Source organism: Sminthopsis crassicaudata, chromosome 6 (assembly GCF_048593235.1).
Source record: "Sminthopsis crassicaudata isolate SCR6 chromosome 6, ASM4859323v1, whole genome shotgun sequence".
NCBI classification, from domain to species: Eukaryota; Metazoa; Chordata; class Mammalia; order Dasyuromorphia; family Dasyuridae; genus Sminthopsis; species Sminthopsis crassicaudata.
In genome coordinates this window covers 165,398,775-165,414,886 of record NC_133622.1, presented here as the reverse complement: position 1 = coordinate 165,414,886, position 16,112 = coordinate 165,398,775, and the positions used below count along the sequence as shown (strand labels likewise).

At 36.9% G+C, this 16,112-nt stretch overlaps 1 protein-coding gene across 2 annotated transcripts in view; it reads left to right on the top strand.

Annotated features, from left to right (window-relative positions):
* SLC4A4 (solute carrier family 4 member 4) overlaps positions 1 to 16,112 on the top strand; it is a 379,308-nt gene that overhangs the window by 174,546 nt on the left and 188,650 nt on the right. Inside the window, exon 6 of one of the 2 annotated variants that reach the window (XM_074274439.1) lies at positions 11,656 to 11,808. In XM_074274439.1, coding sequence (XP_074130540.1) covers positions 11,656 to 11,808 — 153 coding nt within the window. Of the gene's footprint in view, positions 1 to 11,655; positions 11,836 to 16,112 lie in introns of both variants that reach the window. The other variant, XM_074274438.1, reaches the window with a different exon arrangement.

Genomic DNA, 16,112 nt, shown 5'->3' with positions numbered 1-16,112 from the left:
GAGCATTGTTCTTTTCACATGACATACCATTCTAATGGCAAAAACAGCCATCCTCTCCATCCCCAATTTCCATGGATGGATCTGCAGTTATAAAGATGGTAATCCATTATCATAGGTGAAAATGCAGCACATGCTATTTGGTCAAGAAAATCTTTCCTCTTTTATGAGACTGTAAATTAAAAATTGATTTGTGGAGCAGTGTGTGTTATTGTTGTAAGGACTGGTAGAAAGAGTGAGGGAGAAAAAAGGAGGAAGTGAGAACTTTTCAATGACTTTTATCCACCCAGACACAAGAGGGAGGGGGTCAAATTTCAGAAATGCTCTGTAGTAATGAAAAAACTCCAGGTTCTATTTGTGAATGAAAATTGCAAGCTGCATTTCAGTGTCAGAATTCATGCCCTTAACAAACAATGAAACACTGAAGAAGGAAGTGAGCTGTTACCTTAAGGGTTTGCCATTGAGCATTCTTTTTCTTAGGAATAAATTCAACTGATACCATTCATACAAGTGGCTCTAGGCTGAGTCTGAAACCCAGATTCTTCATCATACCCTGCTCCCATCCTGGTACTTACTAGGTTTGAACTCTGAAGAAACATGATCTTTGACCCTGGTCTAACACAGAAACATCCCCAAGAATAGCATCATTTATCACAGATATATAAGGGGAGAGAGAGAGCTAAATGCCCAGCAACGTTTTTGTAACAATTTCTCATGCTACTTTTTGTGGAGAGATGTAGAGGAATAGGTGAGGCAGTAAGTTAGTTAGATGGATTTTGAACTGGTGAAATGGCTGGATTCAAAGAGCAGTCACTAAGAATTTGTTGTTAATTTACAAAGATCTTTACGGTTGAATGTCTCTGGGATCTGTGAAGGGCTCTGTGATAACAGTCCCATCAACAGCTTGGATATAGGCATAGGTGAGAAATGTTTCAGATCTACTAATGAAAGCTGGAAATGAAAGAATATACAGTCAGAATTTAAGATCTTTTCAGTCTAGGCTATTGGGCTAGACTATATTATTGAATCTAAAAAAATAACTGAGAAGGGGAAAATCATTCATTAAGTATGAAGTTTTTTACAAATATTATTTCATTTGATCCTAATGGCAACCCTTTGCAAGAAGAGCTATTATTTCCCCTCTTTTACACATGAGGAAGCTGAGGCTTCCAAGGTCACACGATTAATAAATATTTGAGGCTATATTTGAACTTAGGTTTTCTTGATTCCAGATCCATTGTGCCACATCACTACTAGTATATTGGGCTGAACCTGATGAGATGAGACTTTAAAGGTTTAGATAACAAGTGCTATATGTACTTGAGTTAATCTATGCACATGCATATGTATAAACATATATATATATATATATATATATATATATATATATATATATATATATATATATATGAAAATTGCAAGGCAATTAGGATTAAGTGACTTGCTCACCATAACACAACTAAGATTTGAATTTAAGTGCTCTTGACTCCAAGGTATTCTATTCATCGTGCCATATGGTTTTCCCCTTGGGTTAAAATAAATCAATTTTTGAAATAGAAGAGAAGGAATGGCTAGACAGCACTTGAATCTCTCCTACTCCCAAATCAGAGTTTTTTAGTAGGCTATAAACTCTATATGAAACAATAAAATGATGTGATCATCAATAAAGCTAATGCTATCTTACCTACATGAAGAGAGGTAACATATCTAGAACTAGGGAAGTAATAGTCCTGTCATGATCAGACCAAATGTAGATGTGAGTTCTATACTTCCAGTGAAGATGGAAATGTGAAACATTCCTAGAGAGTACCAACCACTTTTCCCTGCAACATTGCAGCAATATCCTAAAATTCTTCAGGATTGGTGGTCAAGAAAGCCAAAAAGTTCATCCTCCAAAACCTGTGGACTCTCCCTCTGTTCTGGACCTATTGCTGTTGTGAGGTCACTCAAAGAGAGCACAACATTTGGGCATTCCCAGTACTGATTTGCACATTGGGAGCTTTGCAGAAGGTCTTTACTCAGCAATTATAGTAATTAATGAAACCTAATAGAACTTCTTTAGGGGACAGAGCTAACTCCTTGTGGAAGATAAAGATAAAAGTGATGGAGAGAGGGAGGAGATTAGAAGCTGAATTGGATCAACAGGTGATAGACTAAGAAGCCAGGGATGTCACTAAGGATTTGTTAGTCCCCTATTTAGAATTGTAATGGTTTTGTCATCCAGACCATAGAGGAGACAGACCAAGCTAGGACTGCCCAAACCATTTAAGAGTGTAAGAGGAAGCTGAGTCTGGCTCTAGTATCAATTCTAATAAAAACTGAAGCAAAAGACATGAGCAAAAGAAGAAACAATGAAGAAATGCTATGGATTAAGAAATATATAAACATATATAAACATAAAGCTCAAGAAAAACCCAGAGGAAGAACATACTTACAGAATTGTAAGCAATTCATCAGAGAATAAAAAAGAATGGCTTGGTCACAAGAACTCTAAGAGTGGAAGAAAATAAATCAGAATTAATAAATGAAATTATAATTGAAATTAAAGCTTTGGAAGAAAAATTGGAAGGAGAAAAAACAAAACAAAACAAAACAAAACAAAATAAACAAAAAGAACAACTTAGAACAGAAAGTGGAAATCATTACCAAAGTATGGGGCTCCTGAAAACAAAAAGAACTATCTGATTTCAAAGATCATGAGACAACAAGAAATACTAGAAGGAAGACAGAGGACTAAACAAATGGAAGAAAATATAAAGAATCTTCTCAGAGGCACAACTTTAATGCTAGCATCCTCTTGGTTAAGATTCGATAATAAAGTGAAATGAGGTACTTGAAGTCACTGAACATTTACTATAAGGAATTTTACTTTGTCATAACCCAACAAAGATATGCAACAAGGTTAAAGTGATAATTAGCATCTATAGAGGCAACCTCTCTTATCTCCATATGGACATACATCTAGTAATCAAGATATTGTAAAATTATTTGTATGGACTTCAGAAATCCATCAAGTTAGAAGGGCCTAGATTCCCTGTAGCTGATAACATTTTATGTCCTTATGAATAGAGAAGTTGGGAACATTCAAGTCCAAAGAGCAGCTTTATACTAGGTTTCTTCATATTGGTTGTGTCAGGGGGTGTGGGTATAGTGGAGAAGGAAATGGTGTCATAGAAGCTGGTACCAGTAAGATCCCAGAAGCATCTTTGTCTTCTTTTAGGTAAGGCCTCCTCATATTGATGAAAGAAAGAAGCTGTATCATGGAAATGCTGTTCTTATAACAAATCTATTTTCAAAACAACTTACCAGGAAAAACATCAAAGATAAATAGTTTTAAAATCACTGGACTTCCTAAAATTTGTGATCAAACAAAAACAAACCTTGTATGTTGTCATATTTCCACACATCATAAAAGAAAACTGCTTTAGGTTTAGTAGAAGTAGAGAATAAAATGAAAACAGAGAGAATCTACTGGTCATCTTCTGAAGGAAATCTCAAACTTCCAATATTAGGAAAGTCATAGGCAAAATCTGGAGCTTATAGTCAAGACCTCATGAGCCAAATAGTCACAGTGAGGATCCTACAAAACCCTACTCTAACTGTACCAGAGAAGTGAAAACTTTGGAATAAGTTCCAAAAGGCAAAAAAAAATATAAACAAGAATAACTTATCTATAAGTCTAATTGACAAGGAAAAATGGACCATTAATACATTAGAAGTCTTTCAGACATTCATGGTAAAAAGGATCAGAGCTGAGCTGAGTAAACGTTTTGACATGTAAACACAGGAATCCAGTAAAGTACAACAAACACAAGGTTGGATGTGGCTTTATTCTTTTAAATTCATGTTAAGAGGGGAAAAGAGGTAGAGAAAATGAATATAGTAGAGGAAAAATTACTATTTTATATAATTGGGGTATGTGAAAAAGATATAGAAATATGAAGGCAAAGTGACAGAGATAGGTATTACATGAATTTTGCTCTCATCTGAATCAGGCAAAGGAGAATTGAACATATTCAAAACTTGGTGTAAAAATACCTTAAATTCCAGAAAAATAGGGATTTGAAAAGATGAAGGGAGTTTAAAAAAGGCAGGGAAAAATCAAGAAGAGAATAATTACATACAAAACAAATGTCAGATTTGGGGGATAGGTTATAAAGTCGGGATTAAAAACAAAAGAGGGAAGCCATAATTAGTGTTTGAGTTTAGTGAAGAGAGGAGGGGCAGAGGAATAGGAACTGGATGCTTCAATTAATACATTCCTAGGAATGAGCAGATTTTCTAATTCTTTGTAAAGAGAGGATGGGGGAAGAAAGAAAAAATACAATAGGACATAAGGAAATTAGAAATACAATCATAACTGTGAATGTGATGAATTCACCCACAGAAAACAAGAGAATAAACAAATGGATTAGAAAGTAGAATCCAGTGATCCATTGTTTCCAAGAGATATACTCGGGACATTTTCCAAAAACAAAAATAAAAAGCCTGGATGATCACTACTTAAAGATATTTTGGAGGACATTCCTGCCTGAGATGAGAGATTAGATGAAATTTTAAAAAATGTCCTTTCCATCTCTGATTTGAATATCTGTCTTGTTAAGTGGAATTGGCCCAATGTTACTGTGAAGAGAATGTTTTAAAATAGACGATGGTCTCTTGTGAAGCTGTCCTTAGAATCTATGCAGTGGCACTGCCATCAAAGGGAAATCACCTTATAAATGGTTCTTCAGCATAGCTTTCCTTAGTTGGGTCAAAAGCTGAAATTCTTATAGCAAATAACTGTAGAATGAGGCTATGCTGTAAGCCAAGTGGAAATCGACAAGATCTTTGTGTTCTCAGCTTTACTTGCCATCCTTTTATTTCCTCATGGAAACTATTTCTCCAATCTCCAAATATTTATTTTAAAAATAGTCATCATCCTAAAACCTCAAGCCAGGAGCTCCTTTTAAAAATCCTCATCCACTGATATATCTGTCCTTTAGCCCCAGGGCCAACCAGTCATGTAACATAAGAGTCTGGTACTAATAATTCAGATGATCAAGATTGATTGAATCAAATAGGATATCAGAAATGAACATGCTATGTAGATTGGGGAGAGGAGACTCTTTGAAGAGACAGAACTGGTTTTCTGGAATGAAACTCATAGTAAAGGAAATAATTGTAGAAAACCCCACCTTTTTTTTTCAGAACTAAAAACCACTAAGGGTATTAAGACCGAATTTCATTGGTTTTGAGTCTGGACAATTAGAAGAATAATAGAAATGAAAATGGGAAATTGATAGGAGAAGCAATTTTTTTTGGGGGAAATGTAAGCAGCTTAGTTTTGGATATGTGAGGTGTCAAAGGGCAATTATACATTCAGATAGAAATATGTAGAAAATTAATAGAATTCTGGCCAGAAATTGTGCTGGAGACACCAGTCTAACTGGTCTATGCATATGATGCTAATTGATGTAATGGGAATGGAGAGAATAAAGGAAAAAAGAGAAGTGTTTGGGGGTCAGGATTAGAACCAATTCCAGTAAAAGAGAAGGCCAAAAATGGAGATAGATAGATAGAATCAGTAGAGAGTAGGAATTAAGGGAATATTGAGAAACAAGTGTGATCAAAGTTGCAAAAAGATCTATGGAAAGAAGGACTATGAAAAAAGCCATTAGTTTTGGAAACTGAGAAGTCATTAATGGCTCTTAAAAGAGGAATTTTAATGGAGCCAGGAATCAGTTTGGAAGGACTTAAGTGTTTGAGTATTAATGAAGCAATAGGCTATAGGTGGGATGAATAGAGCCTAGATTTGGAGTTTTCTTTGAAGTTCCAAATTCATATTTTGCCTTAAGTACTTACTAGTTGTCTGACTCTGGTCTCTTAAGTGACAAAATCATTTTATCTCAGTCTCAGTTCTCTCATCTGTAAAATGGGATAATAATAGCACCTACTTCATAGAGTTGTTGTATCAAATAAGATTATATATATAATATATGCCTTTGATATATATATGTATATATATACATATATATATAAATTACATAGGTATACATATACATACATGTATGTATTTACACAATGCATTTATATACATATAATATACATTTTATATTGTATATCTTATATGCATACATGTCACAAAATACTACATATATGTTGACTTTATTATTATTGTTATGAATGAAAAAAACATTAATTAGGCACTTATGATGTGCTTACACACTGCCAATCCCTGAGACTACAAATACAAATATGAAGATAGCTCCTGCCCTCAAAAACCTTATCCTCCAAAAGAAGAAGACAGGAATACAAAGGAGAGAGGAATATTTTAGTTTGGAAAGCTACAGAGATGGTGGGAAAACAGATTGATGCTCCCTTTTCAAGGGGCAATGATAGAGTCAATTCGATTACAGTTCTAGAGCTGGCAAGTCAGCAGCAGAGGGGAAAGTGGGAAAGTCATGTCAGTTGAATGTTGACATTGAAAGCAATGTTGATGATCTTTGGGATAGAAGAGAGTTTTGAAGAGAGTGAGCTGAGAAACAGAAGCACTGATTCCTTTCTCAATGATTTTAACTGAGTAGAAGATAATTATTGGGGATGATAGGATCTAGTGAGGGTTTTGTTTCCTAATATCGGGGGTGACCTAGAAATAGATTCACAGAAACCATCTTTTCATATTGTTTGCAATGATACTGGTTTTTGTGAGGCTAGGACAAAAGTTAGCTACAGTGTAATAGAAGAAACATTGAGTCAATCAGGAGACCTTGATTAGTGTCCTGACCCTGAAGGAGTTGAGGATGAATATAGTCTTAGAGTCTTTGAGTGGTGGCAAAGGGTGGATGAGGGAGTTCCCCAATTGCCATAATCTTTGCAGTGGAGTAGGAGGCAATTCGTCTGTTGACAGAGAATTTATCCTGAATTATTCAAGTAATTGGGGAGGAAGCATCATAATATTGATCCTCCCCACAGGGTGTTGTGGAGAATTCTGCATGATTGAACCTCAAATACATTGTACCTCAAATTTTATGTAAATGGATTAGACAAATAATAAGCAATAAAGGCAAACATAAATAAAGAACTTGATTTCCTTCCTCCTCCATGTTCCACCCACCGCTTCTTTGCTTGGAGTTGCCTTTGATAATCGCTGACATCCCAGCAGGCAGAAAAGACAGGGATGGAGAGAAGAATGGAGAGTGGGTTGTATATTTGCTTTAAAAGTAGTATAAAATGCTCTAGTTTTTGGTGTTTTAAAGAAAAACAAAAGGGGGGAGTTGAGGGATATGGCAAGCAAAATGTACAACATGTTTGCCAGCTGGTGTTACTTCTCACAGATTGTTTAAAAAAATATGCCTAATTATCATTCCCCAGAGTTCTCCTGTTTTATGTTCTGTATGCAGAACCCCTTTTGAATCCAAAAGCAGCTAACATGTAAAAGTAGATAAGTAGTTTCCTTTCCCTGAGTTCTTATTTGTAAAATGGTGATAATAACTCTAGTACTACCTTGTCCTCCCCACTGGTGATGGATCTTATAAAGGAGTTCTATACACTATACAATATGATCTTCTATTATTAGAGTCAGCCATCCTGAGAATAAGCTATGGAAATTAACTTGGTGATCATTCTTTTGCCTTACTTTTTTGTCAACTAATGTCTTGGTAACCATTCATTTGAGATTAGTTTGAAAATGTAGTTACCCTTTTCCAAGCTTGCAATGGTTTTTAGTTGAGAATCTGACTCTACCAGCTATTTTGGGATGGTTAAATATGAGTGATAAGAAATGTCATATTTATCTGAATTTAGTCTTCCCTACCTTTCATAAGGTAATAGCTCATTGAAAGGAAAAGAATAGATTCTTAGCTCTGCTTAGATTTTATATCAATCATATACAAGGTTGGTGGGTGGGGTGGGATAGGAGTGAAGAGGAGAGTGCGTATCTCATGTGGTGACACTTCCAGGTGAAGGTCACATAGACCATATGAAGTTTTTCCAGATACATTCATTGAATTACAGATACATTAATTGAATACCTTTAATTTATGCTATGGGAGAGGCTAAGATCATTAGATCACATGAAATTGGGAAGTTCTGAGCTACAGTATTAGATGAAGCTGATTGAGTGTCCATAGTGATTGGGTATTTGGCACAATTAAGGTCAGCAACTGAGAATGGTGCAACAGGTAGTCTAAGAAGGGTTAAGTGACACAGGCTGAAGTCAAAACTTTTGTGCTAATTGATGCAGGTGTAGCCCCCTTTAAGATTCCTTTCTGATTCTCAATCCCCATGACTGACCTTTGATTTACAAGACCTGGTCAAAAGCACCCTTTTGTATCTGCTCAGATTTCCCAACCTCCACCTAGTGGGTTCTGGCCCTCCCTGGGTTCAGCGAGCAAGGAACCTGGGACTTTACCCATAGGCCCCTTTAACCAAATAAAAGAGCCCGGATGGAATCATCTCTGGGCAGAGGGTCGAAACATGCAAGCACCATGCTTTGCATCACAGACTCTCTGTCCGCCACTTATGGTGTATTCCTTTCTCTATCTAACGCCTTACTAACCAGACTTTAACCTTACTTCCAAACCCTATAATAAATGTTTTTTATCAATCTAGGTTTTCGGGACTGTAAATTCCTTTACAGGGGATTCTGTGCCACCACATTTAACTCATTTAACTTTGTATCCTTGTGCCGAATCCCAAGGGGTTGCAGGGGAGCTCCATTTGACTCCCTGTACCCCAAACCTGCCACTAGACCTCAATTAACCCTAATTTTATTTAGGTATACCTTATCTAGACCTCATCATTTGGCTAGACCTCATCACTAATTAGCAATGAGCTTGGGCATTCCCATATAACTTGGGAAGAAGAGCCCATACTTCTAGTGGACTAGAAGTAGCCACTGCCTTTCTAGTCTAGAGGTGATAGATCCAGTTTTGAAAAGAAAAGGAAAGGAAAGGGAGGAAAAGGAAGAGGAAGAGGAAGGAGAAGAGAGAAGGAAACAGGAGAAGGAGAGGGAAGGAGAAGGGGAAGGAGGAGAGAGCAGAGGAAAGGGAAAGGAGAAGAATGGAAGGATGTAGGAAGGGAAAGGAATTGAAGAGGGAAGGGAGAAAAAAGGAAGGGAAGGGAAAAGAGATATAAAGGGACATACAACAATAGGAAAAGTGGAGAAAGCATTGAATTGCCTTCAAATTCAAGTTCTGCCAATTTCTACCTGATTGACTTTTTGGCAAATTATTTAACTTTATCTTCCTCATCTGTAAAATTGAAGGGAAATGGTGGGATGAGGTGACCTCTAAGATCCTTTCTAGTTCTTAATAAATGATCCATGACCCAAATCTGTTGTTTAGAAATAAATGTATCTATAGACTCAGAAGAATCTGGGTGGCAAGAAAGCTTAGAATCATCTACATTAATATACACTTGATCAAGTACCTGCTTTTAGCAATCTGATTGATGAATACTTAAATTTGAATCCCAGCTCTGTAGGTTACACAGCTATGTGTGATCTTTGGAAATCAACTGATCAATGAATCAATTAGTAAATAATTTATAAGTCTGTTCCTGAGAATGCCAAGCAAGAAGTGAAACAACACTAGCCTTCAAGGAACCTATATGCAGTTGAAGGAGCAACTTAGAAATGAAGTAACAAATATGAAAAATGTGTCAATAGATACAAGTTAATTTGAGGAGTCGAGAAAAACTGTCCCCAAAACTCAGAGAGGAGAGATTGTTCAGGAGGATAGGGTGATCAAGAGTTAAATGTTAAAAAAAAAAAACACCTAGAACTTGGGGCAGCTAGGTGGCGCAGTGGATAGAACACCAGCCCTGAATTCAGGAGGACCTGAGTTCAAATGTGGTCTCAGACACTTAACACTTCCTAGCTGTGTGACCCTGGGCAAGTCACTTAACCCCAGCCTCAGAAAAAGAACAAAAATCCAGAACAATGAGGGTCAATAAAAGTCCACAAAATAGAGCAATTAAGAGATCATTAGAAACTGGAGAGAATGGTTTTCACTGAGTGATGAGGTTGGGAGCCAGATGGAACAGAGTTTAGAAAAGAATGAGAGGAGAGTAAATGAATGAAATGAGTTTAGACAGCTTCTTCAAGGAGTTTGGAAGAGGAAGGAATGAGAGATATAAGACAATAGCTTGCATACTTAGTGCATACTGCTGGAGAAGATGGGAAAGCATAGATTCAAGGAGTTGACCTTGATAATGCTTAGGATAAAGGATTGGAAGATGATTTTAAAAGATTACAAGAGGAAAATAAGGGAACTTGGGGAGCTTATGGCAAATAGCTTTTATTTTCACAGAAAAAGATCAAGTTAGGTCTAGCTATGAAGGTTAAAGGATAGAGTAGCATGAAAGGTTTGAGGAAAGAAGAGAAGATTTGGAATGATTTCTGTAAAGAGTGGGGAAGAGAATTGATTAAAGATGAGTAAACGAATTATTAGTGGTTTGGGACATAGTGAAGCTGAGATGTCCTTGTGACATTCATTTTGAAATATCTTATAGGCAATTCATGATTTAAGATTTGAGCTCAAGAGAGGGACCATTTGCCTAGAAAGATTTATTAAGCTCATGAGAGCTAATGAGATCACCAAGTGAGAGGGGACCCAGAACAGAGCCTAGGTTTAAACTGAAATTATGGAGAATGGTATACATTTGTCTAGTGCCTTCCTATCTAAGATTTCATTGTGTCTGTTTTGTTGTATCATATATATATACATGTATATTTAATATATGCATGACTTGTCTCTTCTGGGGATATATGCTTCTTGAATCAGACTTTCATTTTTCTTCTTGTATTTCCAAATCTATTCATATCAGATAAAAGAGGTTAATAAATGCTCTTTGATCAATTGATTATTCCAGCAAAAGGGACCAAGGAGTGGGTAGAAATAGAACCAAGAGAGTAGAATTTCACAAACTAAATAGGAGAGTATTGAGGAGGAGAAGATTAAGAGGGACAAATCCTGTAGAGAAGCAAAGAAGGATGAAGATTGAGAAAAGATCATTAGATCTGACTGGAAAGAGATCAGTAGTAAATTTGGAGATTTCAATTTCAATTGAAATGAATAGACCAACAGCCAGATACAGAAGGTTTAGAAGACAGTGAAAAGATAATTAAAGGCAATGATTATAGACAGCTTTTTCTGCAAATCTGGCTGAGAAAAGGAAGAGAAGTATAGGATGGTAACTAGTAAGGATGGTGGAGTATAGTGAGGGAAGAATGGAATCAGTAGAAAGAGAGATAATTGAAGGTGAGAGAGAGAGGGAGAGAGAGAGGGAGGGAGGGAGGGAGGGAGGGAGAGGGAGAGGAAATTAATATGGGGGGTAATCACTTTAATGGAAAAGAGGGGACAGGTTCCACATATTCCCCTGATTGGTCTCAGCATGAAGGTCTATCCAGTTATCAGAGGCAAAAGAGGAGATGAAGGAGAAGGAACTTGTCTATTTTCTCAGGGAAGTATGAGACAAGTTCCTTCTCTAAGAAGGGCAGACAGAGAGTGCATAGGAGATTTGAAAAGAGAAGAGAAGATTTTGTAATAGATGTGGAGATTGGAATAGATAACCAATTAAGGAGTAAAAGGGCTGCTGTAATGGAGTGAGGGTCTAATTGAGATTCAATAGCATTAATGCTAATTTATGACATTGTATTTTTTATTCTTATAACAGAGATGATTGTTGATAATCAGATCGAGACAGGCCTGTTGAAAGCTGATCTGAAGGATAAAGTGACCTACACTTTGCTTCGGAAGCATCGGCATCAAACTAAGAAATCCAATCTCCGATCGCTGGCTGACATTGGGAAGACCGTCTCCAGTGCAAGTAGGATGTTTTCCAACCCTGATAATGGTAATGCAGGGGCCAGTTGCTTTTTCTTCTACAACTTTTCTCATTCATTTCTATTCCATCTCTTTCTGTTTTTTTTTTCTTTATCTTCCTTTTATTCTCTACCTTTCTTTCTCTTTCATGAACATCTTAGAAGGAAGTTTCCTCTTGCCTCTTGGCCCCTCCACAGGCAAATTTGCATCCACTCTAGGAATATTTCAACTCTGGCTACCACAGACTACATATACCACAGTGTTTGCTTGTTTAATGTTTCTCTTGGTTGGAAGGGTAGGATTAGTGGCAGTAGCCCACTAGTAGAATATGTGAATAATTTGGAAGCTATTGAGTGTAAATAAATAGAAATGTACTTAAAATATGTTCATAAAGCATTTGACCTAAAATCAAGAAGACCAGAGTTCAAATCCAGCCTTAGAAACTTATCAGCTGATTGACACTAGGCAAGCCATTTATCCTCTGTCTACCTCCATTTACTCATCTGTAAAATAGGGATAATAATAGCATCTACCTCCCAGAGTTGTTGTGAGGATCAAATGAGATAATACTCATAAAGAGCATTGTCAACCTTAAAACACTATGCAAATACCAATTTTATCATGGTGGTTTAGTGGAATTCTCAGTTCTTGGATGTGTTTGTGCTAAGAACTGGACAGTTGGCTTAAAAAACAAAGAAGATGATTGATGAGACCAAAGAGGCCATCTATTCTGATGCATACATGAACAACAGTCTCTCATTGAAGGCATCCTTGCCAAGTTGTCCTTTTTGAGCCTCCAAGGAGAGGATGACTACTTCCCAACACAACCCATGTCACTTCTATGCATATTTCCCCTGGTGTCAGGCTTAAACTTGACTCTTTGCCATTTTGAATCATTCCTTCTCATTCTGCCCCTTGGAGCCAACTAGAGCAAGATTCAATGTGTTAGGTTTCCATATGTTTGAAAATCTCTATCACATTGTCCCAAATGCTTCTCTTCTCCAGACTAAATGTCTCCAGTTCCTTAAACTCCATTCCTTATAGGGGATGACGTCAAGACCTCTTCACTCCTGATTGCCCTTCTCTGGATGTTCTCCAGTTTATCAGTATTCTCCTTAAAATTCCTTTCTCTCTGATCAGAGAAGGAAAGACCTGTACCATGCCTTTGTTAATTCAGACACTGATTTCTCATTACTTTATTACTTTGTTGATTCCTCTTAAGTTCAAAGTCAGTTTAAAATCTGCAGATCTCTTCTTAGATCTACTGTGTAGCTGGAAGAAGTTGCAAAGTTAATATTTTAGGACCCAAGTATGAGATTTTATATGGTCTCTGTTACATTTCGTTAGATTCATACCCAGTGTTGTTTATCCTTCAATGATTTGTGTCATCTGGGGACAACCAAGCCATCTATATCTTTATCCAAATTATTAGCATTCCTATAAACCTGTGTAATTTAAAACTGCTCTTTAGGTTCAGTCATACAGTTTCAAATTCATCTAATTCAACTGTCAGTGAAACTATATTGCCCCATTCCTATCCCTAACACCTCCCAAAAGTGTAGGAGACTTTTCAAATATCTTGCTCAAATTTAAGTAAAATGATCTTGATCCTTCCCCCCAAATACCAGTCAAATAATCCTGTCATACAACATAGATTATTTGTGACTACCGTTTCTTTTCAGTAGCTAGTTGTTCTGTCATGTCCAACTCTTCATGATCCCATTTGGGGTTTTCTTGGCAGAGATACTAGACTGGTTTTGCCATTTCCTTCTCTAGCTCATCTTATCAATGGGCAAACCAAGACACATAGTGTTAAGTGACTTGTGCAGGTCACACACCTAGTAAGTGCCTGAGGCTGGATTTGAATTAACAAAAAAAAGGGGTCTTCCTGACCCCAGGCCTGGTATTCCATCCATTACATCACCTAGCTGACCATGCTATTACTACCCATATCTTTCCCATCACCATTCAGATGAATTTTGTTAGTAGGTTTTCAATTGATCTTTTTTCCCCTCAGAAAATTGCCTAATTTTATTCTGTTCTTTTTAAAAAATGAGTCTGCTTTCATAAAGTGCTATTAATATAGTTGAGTGTGGGCGGTATCAGGGTAAATTTTTGTTTAGTTCGGATTTGGAAAAGAGATAAGGAAGGGATTAGAGCCTGTTTATGCCCCCACCACAGGTAAAAAACTAAACCAAAACAAGGAATTTGTCCTAGTTTTATCATTGATCGTAATGTTTTTGTGATGTCATTCCTTGTTCAAATATAACGTCATAAACAATAAATGTTGAGAAAGAAAAAAAATATTAACATTATGGTGGGTGTGTCCTGGGCTAGTACAACTTGGACTAGGCAGGAGGTGGGGTAGGGGAGGTTTATCTTAAGTATAAAGAGAAATGGACAAATGAGTGAGAAGCCAAGGTCATTGTGCTCAGGTACATTGACAAAATAACATTAAAGTTAAAGCTGTGAACCAGGTGGTTTAGTGAATTGCTATACAAACCAAATCTCAAGTTATCTAACCTTTCATTCCATTTCTGAGAAATTGGGTCCCCTGATTCTCTATTAAAAGAATTGGCTCTCATGAAGCTCATCCAATGGTTGGCTGGAAGAGAAAGCACAATTTGAGCCAAGGTCCTGGAGTATGCTTTTCCATTATTATCTTAGTCTCTTAATTTATTTTTAAGTATAGAATCTGATGAAATGCTCACTTTTATCAGTCAGTCCATAAGCATTATCAAGATTCCCTTTATATATGGGACACTGCTAAGCTCTGGGGATATAATGAAAGGCAAAAGAGAAACCCTACTCGAGGAGTTCACGCAATGCTTTGTAAACTGTGGGGTAGTCTAATGGTTAGAACAGCTGATGTGAGCAGTGTCATACATCACTGCAATATACAGAAAAGATATAACATTGATACCAAAGTCACTAAGGTGATTGGATCCATCTTTTGATATCAATTCTTAAATATTCCCTTTGAAGAAGCAGCTAGGTGGTATTGTGGATAGAGAACTGGGTCTGAAGTCTGAAAGAACTGAATTCAAATTGGGCTTCAAATACTTACTAGCCATGTGAACCTGGGCAAGACATTTTACCTGCCTGGCTCAGTTTCCTCAACTGTTAAATGGGGATAATAATAACACCTACCTCCTAAAGTTGTTGTGAGGACTCAAGTGAGATGATATTTGTAAAGTACCTTACCAGACACTTGATAAATGAACATTCCCTTCTTTCTTCCTTCTCATTTAAAGCAACATTTCAGGATTTGGAGGTGCTTTCTTGGGGTCAAGGAGCTGGAAGTAGGGAAAAAGGGCTAAAAAATTAAGAATTCAGCAATAATTTCTTTCACGGGGCAAAAAAGCAGTGATTTGGCAGAGAGATCCAGGAGGTCAGACGCCAGTTTGAACCACATTTTCAGAAAACGCCTGCAATAATAGCAAGAGTTTTCCATTGAGCTCCTTGTGCTTGTAGCACCAGCATGGAGTATTTGGACATCAAATACTGATAGTAAAAGGGAGGCTTGTTCAGTCTCTTATCTGCTCTCCAGATCTTGATACTTCAGAGGAAAGTTTCAATTGTCTTCGTCATTCACCTTTTTGGTTGTGAAATGTTGTATGTGCTAGGCACATCACAGAAGGAAGGGCTGTTCCTTCCTGGCACTTGGGGAGATCGGCTTACACCCTGAAGCTTGGGATCTGATTAGGCTCTACCTGAACATGTTATTATTGGCCTTGATATTACTCAATTCCTTTTAAGTATCCAGGGGGCAAGGTTTAGCTCTGTGAGCTCCTCCAGCAATGAATTCCACTGGCCTCCAAAGTACATGAAAGTTGCAATGCCAGTCTTTGTTTTCTAAGAGATCACTGCCAAATTTCCTTTTTCTTAGCTCTCTTGAGCTCTCAGGTTTATGCCATTTACCTTGATATCACAGGAATGAAGTTCTTGACATAGTTATTCAGTAATAAAATGGTTTTAAAGTGATTTTCAAATGTGAAATACTCTAGAAATACTGTTATAATTGTAAAGAATGTTTTTTGTTCTAAAAATGTTTTACCCTTTACAGGTTTACATTTGGGAGCAAGGTTTCTCCCATCTTCCGGGAAATACAAAATGAGTCTGAGACAGCTGGCTTTCAATCCTCACATCAGAAAATCAGTGCTAATAACACATAAAACTATAGCATCTGTACTTGTTAGAAATGTATTGTACAAATGTCATCATATTCCCTACTCTTACTATTGAGCAAAAACATGAAATGTTGACACTTCAAATATGGGAGTTCTTTCTCTTTCACACCCATAAGTT